At 43.4% G+C, this 11,935-nt stretch overlaps 1 protein-coding gene across 1 annotated transcript in view; it reads right to left on the bottom strand.

The window, feature by feature from the left end:
- Positions 1-1,725: 1,725 nt before the first annotated feature.
- The window catches only part of LOC127864598 (prolyl endopeptidase-like), a 48,594-nt gene continuing 38,384 nt past the window's right edge, over positions 1,726-11,935 (bottom strand). Inside the window, exons 18-19 of the mRNA XM_052404358.1 lie at positions 6,114-6,182; positions 1,726-2,021 (exon numbers count right to left, since the gene is read on the bottom strand). Of these exons, the coding sequence (XP_052260318.1) occupies positions 1,956-2,021; positions 6,114-6,182 (135 nt within the window). The 3' untranslated portion in view covers positions 1,726-1,955. The remainder of the gene's footprint in view (positions 2,022-6,113; positions 6,183-11,935) is intronic.

The following is an 11,935-nucleotide window of genomic DNA, read 5'->3' as shown; positions in this document are numbered from 1 at the left end:
AAGAATGCATAGATTTTATTCAAACGAGTAAAAGAAGCATTCCTTACCAATACATATGTTTAATATATCGTTTCGTTTAGGAATAATCATCATTCGATAAAATAATTAAACTTGTCATAAATTATGTGTGAAATAAGCGTTTTACTAAGCAGGGTTTAAAACACGGTAATTAAACAGCCTACATTGTATTCATAGCCGATTCTTCGGGTTTCCGTTGGGGCAACTTGATGTTTCTAATAGTCGACATCTAGACTACAAGCGCTAGGAAGCGAGAAAACGATACGAAACAGCGGGATCAAGATGCGATAAGCCGAGATCACGATGCAGGATCGCGATATTAGATACATTGTCCTCTCCTATCTTCGTATCTTGATCTCGCGTTCGCGACCTTATACATTCAAAGCTAGACAACGTGAATACACACTGCAAGATAACGGTATTAATATCGCAAACTCTCGTCGTTGTTTTGCTATATATCTTTTTATAATGGTGATCTCTCATCGTTGTTTCGCAACTTCGCATAGTAATCTCGCTACCTCGAATCGTGACATCGCACCATTGTTTATCGTCTGTTGTGTAAAAAGGCGGTAAATATTCACAAAACTTCATACAACTACCAAACAACAGCAAATAGTGATATTGTTGGGCATAAAATGAGCTCACAACGCGGGTATTAAACATGTATTAATACATACATTGAATTAATAGATGGTATTAAGATAAAACAGGAAAAGGAACGTGTATTATACAAAAGCGGACGACGAAATTTTAAAACGAAATATAACTTCTAGCTTATTTATTACCGTAGTATTGCCGCATATTAATAGCTGTTTTGCACGATTGTTCTTCTCGCGGTTGTATATGCAAAACAAAATTGTCGCCAAATGATCTTAAATTGTTCGAGTTTCGATGAGAATTAGGGAGATACATGTATGTGAATTTTCAAAATAAACTTGAGAGTTTTGCCAAATGTGTTATTCAGTTAACAAACCATCACTTCCATGTCATTAAACGACTGGTGTATGATACAACATGATTCAGATGTTTTGCAAAAGAACTTTAAAAGCACATAACATTGCGACGTTCGGTGTTATCCATTGTTTATTACATCAGACAGCGAATTACAATTGAATGATCTCAAAGGAAATGGGCATTCCAATTTTTTACTTTGGCATGTTTATAGAAGCCATAAAGACCAAGCGAATCACACGTGTATTTTAACTTTGGCACGATTATTTTAGCGATAAAGACTACAACGCGTCTGTACCGACCAATAAGTGTTCGGATTCTGACTGCAGTACAGAACTGTCTGGTCCAGCTTGTAATGTCCATTCAGTGATGCAGTGACGATCCCACGTCTTTACCACAAGCAATTTATTTAGCATTATTTATGTATTATAAATGGTTGAAATTGTTTCATACATCTCAGGTTACTTGTTAGGACAACGTGTAGGCACTGCACTTCAGCTTAATTAAAGCTTCGCACCTATAAAGTACCACGTTGATACGTCCTAAAATTTTCGAGACACAGCCTGGTCAACTTTTCAGCGTAAAAAATCACAAAATATTCTGTGGAACTACTCAAACAGAAGGTACGGCGCTTGTGCATAGCACGCCCTCTTAATAATGACATACGCACATTACCAAAAATAAACTGATTTCTTTTGGCAATGTGTTTCAAACGAATTCAAATGTATAACAAGGTGTATAAACATAAATAATTCCTTGAATAAGATTTTTTTATTCATCAAAATATTGAATTTCTTCAGCTAAGACAATTTTCAATATGACACATAATCAATAATGAAATAAGAAGCTAAGAGAAATTAAGTAATGAAAAAGTCTGGTATTGTTATATTCATATTTTTACTAAGACAAAACAGAGATAGATTTAAAATAAATACTTCAGTTTTAAATATAAGCAGGGTGCTACGAAAAATGATTTATCACAGTTTTCACTTGTGCCACTTCAGTCCCAGTGTTTGATATATAAAGCTGTATATATCAGTCAGCTCTTCGATCTGCAAATATAACATACACAGACATTTGAGTTGCGCTCTGGCAATATGGGGTTTAATGCATTTGCGAAAGGTGTCGTCCAAAATTATCCTGGGCTGTCTTCACAGGCTAATCAGGGACAACACTTTTACCCTGATTAGCCAGTACAGACTGAATAGGAACGTCTGGAATGACACTACCCATATGCATAAAGCCCTGTTTTCCATACAGCGTTAGAAGTCTTCCATTAATCACGTATATTATCACCATCCAAGCACAACAAAAACAGGGACCAAGCCTGGTACACCCAGATCAACTGGCACCAGTTAACAGGGACCAAGCCTGGTACACCCAGATCAACTGGCACCAGTTAACAGGGACCAAGCCTGGTACACCCAGATCAACTGGCACCAGTTAACAGGGACCAAGCCTGGTACACCCAGATCAACTGGCACCAGTTAACAGGGACCAAGCCTGGTACACCCAGATCAACTGGCACCAGTTAACAGGGACCAAGCCTGGTACACCCAGATCAACTGGCACCAGTTAACAGGGACCAAGCCTGGTACACCCAGATCAACTGGCACCAGTAAACAGGGACCAAGCCTGGTACACCCTGATCAACTGGCACCAGTTAACAGGGACCAAGCCTGGTACACCCAGATCAACTGGCAACAGTTAACAGGGACCAAGCCTGGTACACCCAGATCAACTGGCACCAGTTAACAGGGACCAAGCCTGGTACACCCAGATCAACTGGCACCAGTTAACAGGGACCAAGCCTGGTACACCCAGATCAACTGGCACCAGTTAACAGGGACCAAGCCTGGTACACCCAGATCAACTGGCACCAGTTAACAGGGATCAAGCCTGGTACACCCAGATCAACTGGCACCAGTTAACAGGGACCAAGCCTGGTACACCCAGATCAACTGGCACCAGTTAACCGGGACCAAGCCTGGTACACCCAGATCAACTGGCACCAGTTAATAGGGACCAAGCCTGGTACACCCAGATCAACTGGCACCAGTTAACAGGGACCAAGCCTGGTACACCCAGATCAACTGGCACCAGTTAACAGGGACCAAGCCTGGTACACCCAGATCAACTGGCACCAGTTAACAGGGACCAAGCCTGGTACACCCAGATCAACTGGCACCAGTTAACCGGGACCAAGCCTGGTACACCCAGATCAACTGGCACCAGTTAACAGGGACCAAGCCTGGTACACCCAGATCAACTGGCACCAGTTAACAGGGACCAAGCCTGGTACACCCAGATCAACTGGCACCAGTAAACAGGGACCAAGCCTGGTACACCCAGATCAACTGAACTGGCACCAGTTAACAGGGACCAAGCCTGGTACACCCAGATCAACTGGCACCAGTTAACAGGGACCAAGCCTGGTACACCCAGATCAACTGGCACCAGTTAACAGGGACCAAGCCTGGTACACCCAGATCAACTGGCACCAGTTAACAGGGGCCAAGCCTGGTACACCCAGATCAACTGGCACCATTTAACAGGGACCAAGCCTGGTACACCCAGATCAACTGGCACCAGTTAACAGGGACCAAGCCTGGTACACCCAGATCAACTGGCACCAGTTAACAGGGACCAAGCCTGGTACACCCAGATCAACTGGCACCGGTGAACAGGGACCAAGCCTGGTACACCCAGATCAACTGGCACCAGTTAACAGGGACCAAGCCTGGTACACCCAGATCAACTGGCACCAGTAAACAGGGACCAAGCCTGGTACACCCAGATCAACTGAACTGGCACCAGTTAACAGGGACCAAGCCTGGTACACCCAGATCAACTGGCACCAGTTAACAGGGACCAAGCCTGGTACACCCAGATCAACTGGCACCAGTTAACAGGGACCAAGCCTGGTACACCCAGATCAACTGGCACCAGTTAACAGGGACCAAGCCTGGTACACCCAGATCAACTGGCACCAGTTAACAGGGACCAAGCCTGGTACACCCAGATCAACTGGCACCAGTTAACAGGGACCAAGCCTGGTACACCCAGATCAACTGGCACCAGTAAACAGGGACCAAGCCTGGTACACCCAGATCAACTGGCACCAGTTAACAGGGACCAAGCCTGGTACACCCTGATCAACTGGCACCAGTTAACAGGGACCAAGCCTGGTACACCCAGATCAACTGGCACCAGTTAACAGGGACCAAGCCTGGTACACCCAGATCAACTGGCACCAGTTAACAGGGACCAAGCCTGGTACACCCAGATCAACTGGCACCAGTTAACAGGGACCAAGCCTGGTACACCCAGATCAACTGGCACCAGTTAACAGGGACCAAGCCTGGTACACCCAGATCAACTGGCACCAGTTAACAGGGACCAAGCCTGGTACACCCAGATCAACTGGCACCAGTTAACCGGGACCAAGCCTGGTACACCCAGATCAACTGGCACCAGTTAATAGGGACCAAGCCTGGTACACCCAGATCAACTGGCACCAGTTAACAGGGACCAAGCCTGGTACACCCAGATCAACTGGCACCAGTTAACAGGGACCAAGCCTGGTACACCCAGATCAACTGGCACCAGTTAACAGGGACCAAGCCTGGTACACCCAGATCAACTGGCACCAGTTAACCGGGACCAAGCCTGGTACACCCAGATCAACTGGCACCAGTTAACAGGGACCAAGCCTGGTACACCCAGATCAACTGGCACCAGTTAACAGGGACCAAGCCTGGTACACCCAGATCAACTGGCACCAGTAAACAAGGACCAAGCCTGGTACACCCAGATCAACTGAACTGGCACCAGTTAACAGGGACCAAGCCTGGTACACCCAGATCAACTGGCACCAGTTAACAGGGACCAAGCCTGGTACACCCAGATAAACTGGCACCAGTTAACAGGGACCAAGCCTGGTACACCCAGATCAACTGGCACCAGTTAACAGGGGCCAAGCCTGGTACACCCAGATCAACTGGCACCATTTAACAGGGACCAAGCCTGGTACACCCAGATCAACTGGCACCAGTTAACAGGGACCAAGCCTGGTACACCCAGATCAACTGGCACCAGTTAACAGGGACCAAGCCTGGTACACCCAGATCAACTGGCACCAGTTAACAGGGACCAAGCCTGGTACACCCAGATCAACTGGCACCAGTTAACAGGGACCAAGCCTGGTACACCCAGATCAACTGGCACCAGTAAACAGGGACCAAGCCTGGTACACCCAGATCAACTGAACTGGCACCAGTTAACAGGGACCAAGCCTGGTACACCCAGATCAACTGGCACCAGTTAACAGGGACCAAGCCTGGTACACCCAGATCAACTAGCACCAGTTAACAGGGACCAAGCCTGGTACACCCAGATCAACTGGCACCAGTTAACAGGGACCAAGCCTGGTACACCCAGATTATTAGTTTTGCAGCATTTTGGGAAAACTGGTCTCTTTAGAACAAAATTCCTTGGCAGGAAGGTGTCAACTCTGATTAGCCTGTTCGGACTGCACTTTACGCACATGAATTAAGCCCCGTTTTCTCAGAACCAGGCTCAATTTTGTTAAGGGATCTTTTGCAATAAAATATGTGTCTGCAAAACCAGTAACACTAGTTATGAGTATTTGGTTACTGGTCTTAAATAAAAAATGAATAATGCCATGAGCATTTTGTACTCTATTGATCAAATCACTGCCCACTCTGTAAACACGTTTACTGTGGTCAATCTCCTGCAAACACAGTTGACAGTATAAGAAATATGAGCAGCACTTTGGGAAAACAGGGCTTAATGCATGTGCGTAAGGTATCACCCCTGATTAGCCTGTGCGGATTGCATTAGCTAATCTGGGATGTAACTATAACACATGCATTAAGAACCGTATCCGACAATGCGGCTCAGTTGAATGTTCCAAAAAGACATTTTTGTTACAATTAGGTCCCAGCTTTTGACAGGCTCTCATAAATTATCAAGGTCTTCTAACTTGACAATCTCAGATCCCCCCATAAGTGCAAAAGGTACCATGTGACATTAAAATAAGGAGTCACATGGTACCTTTTTGCACCAATTTGGCGATATATTACTAAAGCAACAATTGGTGTCACTACGATTGTTAAACTTACAACTTTAGCAGTTGGTTTCCCTGCACCGTGCCCAGATTTTGTGTCAACACGTATCATCAAAGGATTGGTCTGTAATGAAAAAAGAGATGTTTGTAAGACATGAATGCAGCCCCTTCACATCTTACAAACTTGTAAATAGTTTCAAAGCCCCCATCAGCAATCAAAATACAAGTAAATTGATAGGTTTATGAATCGGGCTTAGACAGGTTTTTATGTAAACATCAGATGATAATGCATCTTCTCCATGCAGCAACATTCTATAGCAAATGAGCCCCATTCTGGGATAACTGGGCTAAATGCAGTCAGCACAAGGCTTATCATGGACGACACTTTCTAAACTGAACTAGATATTTCCAAAGAAGAGACTGAATTAAAATAAAAGCTACAATAAACGCTGATAGTCCCTGATAAGCCTGTGCGGACTTCACAAGCAAATCTGGGATGACAGTTGTTGCCCAGTTTTTTCCAACCTAGGCTCAAATAATTACGGTATACAGTGTCCAACTGTCATATGCTGTTTTATTGCACTTGAAATTCCTCTTAAGTTAATGGATTATTTGTAAAGGTTTTACGTTACTTCAAACCACCATTGTACGTCTATTATTTCATGTTACAAGCCCCTGAGACCTTGACTTTTGACTAATTGATCTAAAACTCCTCATACCAATCAGGGGTGGCGAAATCAAATGTCCGAGTTGCCCGAGTCGTACATTTGCTTGTCTGGGCAACTGATTTTTTTCAATTAAGTTGTCCGTGGACAACAAGTTTTTTAAAAGTCGGGTCCAGGAATACAAAAAAATACATTGTATTAAAGCCCTAATTAAGTTTTACAAAACCGTATGTTGACATACGATTACATTGTCAGTGCTATCTGCGGAGCAATCAAGCTAAAATACGGGCACTCTCCTGCGCAGTGATCTCCCTTATTATATAACAGACCAAGAGCATGCCGCATTTTAAACATTCGGCCCGACTGTTAGAGAGTGTACAGACTGGTATCTTTATTTTTACAATCGGACGGAAATAAAAAGTATCAAAGTAAGATAATCAAAACACAGTCTACCTTGTTATTTAAAACGACTTTAATGGTAAAAATGGAACATTTAGTTTTTTTAAATCTTCAACAACGGAGCAGAAACCCGAAGCTTTGAGCAGTCCACCTCCCAAAAAAACTAAGAAAGATTATGATAAAAAATATGATCTAAGTAAACGCACCTGAACTTTTCAAGAAACTTGGCTCACAGATTTTCAATGGTTACCAGTTGATGATAATCAAATTGCTACCAGTAGCGGCGCAGAGCCTCAGTCTGATAAAGTCGACATATTGGACTAGTTTAATTTGTTAAGATTACGATGTACTTATGTTCAACACATGTTTTAATAACACTAGCTTTGCAAAATTAAAAGTTTTAGAAAGTCTTTATATTGTTTATAATATACTGCTATAATGAATGTACTATTGAAATACAACTATAAACAAAACTAACAAATCATACTCATTTTGGTATATTCCACGTTGTTTTACATTAATCATGTAATCTTATAATTGATATAAACATTAACGGACAAGTGTAGTTCAGCAACGGACAAGTTAAATTTCCTAAATGGTTGTCCATGGACAAGTATAGTTTTTTGAGATTTCGCCACCCCTGCCAATATGCTTGATCACAAGTAAATACTTTCTCAAGATGTTGTGTGGATATGAATGGGTTTACTGACCTACCCACCCAGTACCCACAATGTGACCCACTGAATGACAGACAGGTGCAAACCAATATACACCCCCTTCTGCAAAAGGGGGAAGAGGGCCTCACAAAATGGTTTCATTAGCATTTGTATTTCATTTTTACAGTCAGTTCTTTATAGATAAACATGCCAGTATCAGATGTGTCATAATTGTTACAGTCAGAACTTTATAATTAAAGAAGATGTATCATAAATGTTTAGTTAGTTCTTTAAGTTAATAAAAAGTGTAAGGTGTGTGATAAATAAGAAGACAGTATCAGATCAGTCATATGTTATTGTCAGTTCTTAAATTGTAAAGAATACAGTATTAGGTGTATCATTATATATCATATTTGAAAAACACTAAAAAAGAACTTTAAATAAACACAATGGTAACCTTAATGACAAACAACTGTTGAAATAATTCTTTATACACATAGCTTGTTAAAGTTATAACTTTTTTCAGACACAGATAATGGATACAAGCCAATGACTCTGTGACTTCTAGTAATAAGTTTCTGACATTTTTTCTTCACCAAACTGTGGAAGGTCAGATCCAACTTGAGTTCAACAAATTTGCATTTGCTATCAAGTAATTGAATATTTTTTTAATCTGCAAAAACTGATTTCTTCTGCTTAAGCATCAATTACTTAAGCAAAAACCATTTGAGCCTCGGTCTGGGAAAACTGGGCTCAATGCATGTGTATAAAGTGTTGTCCCAGACAAGCCTGTGCAACTGGGCTCAATGCATGTGTATAAAGTGTTGTCCCAGACTAGCCTGTGCAACTGGGCTCAATGCATGTGTATAAAGTGTTGTCCCAGATTAGCCTGTGCAACTGGGCTCAATGCATGTGTATAAAGTGTTGTCCCAGATTAGCCTGTGCAACTGGGCTCAATGCATGTGTATAAAGTGTTGTCCCAGATTAGCCTGTGCAACTGGGCTCAATGCATGTGTATAAAGTGTTGTCCCAGATTAGCCTGTGCAACTGGGCTCAATGCATGTGTATAAAGTGTTGTCCCAGATTAGCCTGTGCAACTGGGCTTAATGCATGTGTATAAAGTGTTGTCCCAGACTAGCCTGTGCAACTGGGCTCAATGCATGTGTATAAAGTGTTGTCCCAGATTAGCCTGTGCAACTGGGCTCAATGCATGTGTATAAAGTGTTGTCCCAGATTAGCCTGTGCAACTGGGCTTAATGCATGTGTATAAAGTGTTGTCCCAGATTAGCCTGTGCAACTGGGCTTAATGCATGTGTATAAAGTGTTGTCCCAGATTAGCCTGTGCAACTGGGCTCAATGCATGTGTATAAAGTGTTGTCCCAGATTAGCCTGTGCAACTGGGCTTAATGCATGTGTATAAAGTGTTGTCCCAGATTAGCCTGTGCAACTGGGCTTAATGCATGTGTATAAAGTGTTGTCCCAGATTAGCCTGTGCAACTGGGCTCAATGCATGTGTATAAAGTGTTGTCCCAGATTAGCCTGTGCAACTGGGCTTAATGCATGTGTATAAAGTGTTGTCCCAGATTAGCCTGTGCAACTGGGCTCAATGCATGTGTATAAAGTGTTGTCCCAGACTAGCCTGTGCAACTGGGCTCAATGCATGTGTATAAAGTGTTGTCCCAGACTAGCCTGTGCAACTGGGCTCAATGCATGTGTATAAAGTGTTGTCCCAGCTTGTACAGGCAAAGCAGCGTAAACACTTTCTGCTTTTATGGACTTTTTTATTTAAAGGAGATCTCTTCTTAAAGAAAACCCACTGTAGGCAGAAAGTGTGGTCTCTGATTAGCCTGTGCAGACTACACAAGCTTACTCTGATTAGCCTGTGCAGACTACACAAGCTTACTCTGATTAGCCTGTGCAGACTACACAAGCTTACTCTGATTAGCCTGTGCAGACTACACAAGCTTACTCTGATTAGCCTGTGCAGACTTCACAAGCTTACTCTGATAAGCATGTGCAGACTTCACAAGCTTACTCTGATTAGCCTGTGCAGACTACACAAGCTTACTCTGATTAGCCTGTGCAGACTACACAAGCTTACTCTGATTAGCCTGTGCAGACTTCACAAGCTTACTCTGATTAGCCTGTGCAGACTACACAAGCTTACTCTGATTAGCCTGTGCAGACTACACAAGCTTACTCTGATTAGCCTGTGCAGACTTCACAAGCTTACTCTGATTAGCCTGTGCAGACTTCACAAGCTTACTCTGATTAGCCTGTGCAGACTTCACAAGCTTACTCTGATTAGCCTGTGCAGACTACACAAGCTTACTCTGATTAGCCTGTGCAGACTACACAAGCTTACTCTGATTAGCCTGTGCAGAATTCACAAGCTTACTCTGATTAGCCTGTGCAGACTTCACAAGCTTACTCTGATTAGCCTGTGCAGGCTACACAAGCTAACTCTGATTAGCCTGTGCAGACTACACAAGCTTACTCTGATTAGCCTGTGCAGACTTCACAAGCTTACTCTGATAAGCATGTGCAGACTTCACAAGCTTACTCTGATTAGCCTGTGCAGACTACACAAGCTTACTCTGATTAGCCTGTGCAGACTGCACAAGCTTACTCTGATTAGCCTGTGCAGACTTCACAAGCTTACTCTGATTAGCCTGTGCAGACTACACAAGCTTACTCTGATTAGCCTGTGCAGACTACACAAGCTTACTCTGATTAGCCTGTGCAGACTTCACAAGCTTACTCTGATTAGCCTGTGCAGGCTACACAAGCTTACTCTGATTAGCCTGTGCAGACTTCACAAGCTTACTCTGATTAGCCTGTGCAGACTACACAAGCTTACTCTGATTAGCCTGTGCAGACTACACAAGCTTACTCTGATTAGCCTGTGCAGACTACACAAGCTTACTCTGATTAGCCTGTGTAGGCTTCACAAGCTTACTCTGATTAGCCTGTGCAGGCTACACAAGCTTACTCTGATTAGCCTGTGCAGACTACACAAGCTCACTCTGATTAGCCTGTGCAGACTACACAAGCTTACTCTGATTAGCCTGTGCAGACTTCACAAGCTTACTCTGATTAGCCTGTGCAGACTGCACAAGCTTACTCTGATTAGCCTGTGCAGACTACACAAGCTTACTCTGATTAGCCTGTGCAGACTTCACAAGCTTACTCTGATTAGCCTGTGCAGACTACACAAGCTTACTCTGATTAGCCTGTGCAGACTTCACAAGCTTACTCTGATTAGCCTGTGCAGACTACACAAGCTTACTCTGATTAGCCTGTGCAGAATTCACAAGCTTACTCTGATTAGCCTGTGCAGACTTCACAAGCTTACTCTGATTAGCCTGTGCAGACTTCACAAGCTTACTCTGATTAGCCTGTGCAGACTACACAAGCTTACTCTGATTAGCCTGTGCAGACTACACAAGCTTACTCTGATTAGCCTGTGCAGACTACACAAGCTTACTCTGATTAGCCTGTGCAGACTACACAAGCTTACTCTGATTAGCCTGTGCAGACTACACAAGCTTACTCTGATTAGCCTGTGTAGGCTTCACAAGCTTACTCTGATTAGCCTGTGCAGGCTACACAAGCTTACTCTGATTAGCCTGTGCAGACTACACAAGCTCACTCTGATTAGCCTGTGCAGACTACACAAGCTTACTCTGATTAGCCTGTGCAGACTTCACAAGCTTACTCTGATTAGCCTGTGCAGACTGCACAAGCTTACTCTGATTAGCCTGTGCAGACTACACAAGCTTACTCTGATTAGCCTGTGCAGACTTCACAAGCTTACTCTGATTAGCCTGTGCAGACTACACAAGCTTACTCTGATTAGCCTGTGCAGACTTCACAAGCTTACTCTGATTAGCCTGTGCAGACTACACAAGCTTACTCTGATTAGCCTGTGCAGAATTCACAAGCTTACTCTGATTAGCCTGTGCAGACTTCACAAGCTTACTCTGATTAGCCTGTGCAGACTTCACAAGCTTACTCTGATGAGCCTGTGCAGGCTACACAAGCTTACTCTGATTAGCCTGTGCAGACTACACAAGCTTACTCTGATTAGCCTGTGCAGACTACACAAGCTTACTCTGATTAGCCTGTGCAGACTACACAAGCTTACTCTGATTAGC

The sequence above is a fragment of the Dreissena polymorpha genome, chromosome 1 (genome assembly GCF_020536995.1).
Source record: "Dreissena polymorpha isolate Duluth1 chromosome 1, UMN_Dpol_1.0, whole genome shotgun sequence".
Classification (NCBI taxonomy): domain Eukaryota; kingdom Metazoa; phylum Mollusca; class Bivalvia; order Myida; family Dreissenidae; genus Dreissena; species Dreissena polymorpha.
This window is presented reverse-complemented; position numbering and strand designations above follow the sequence as displayed.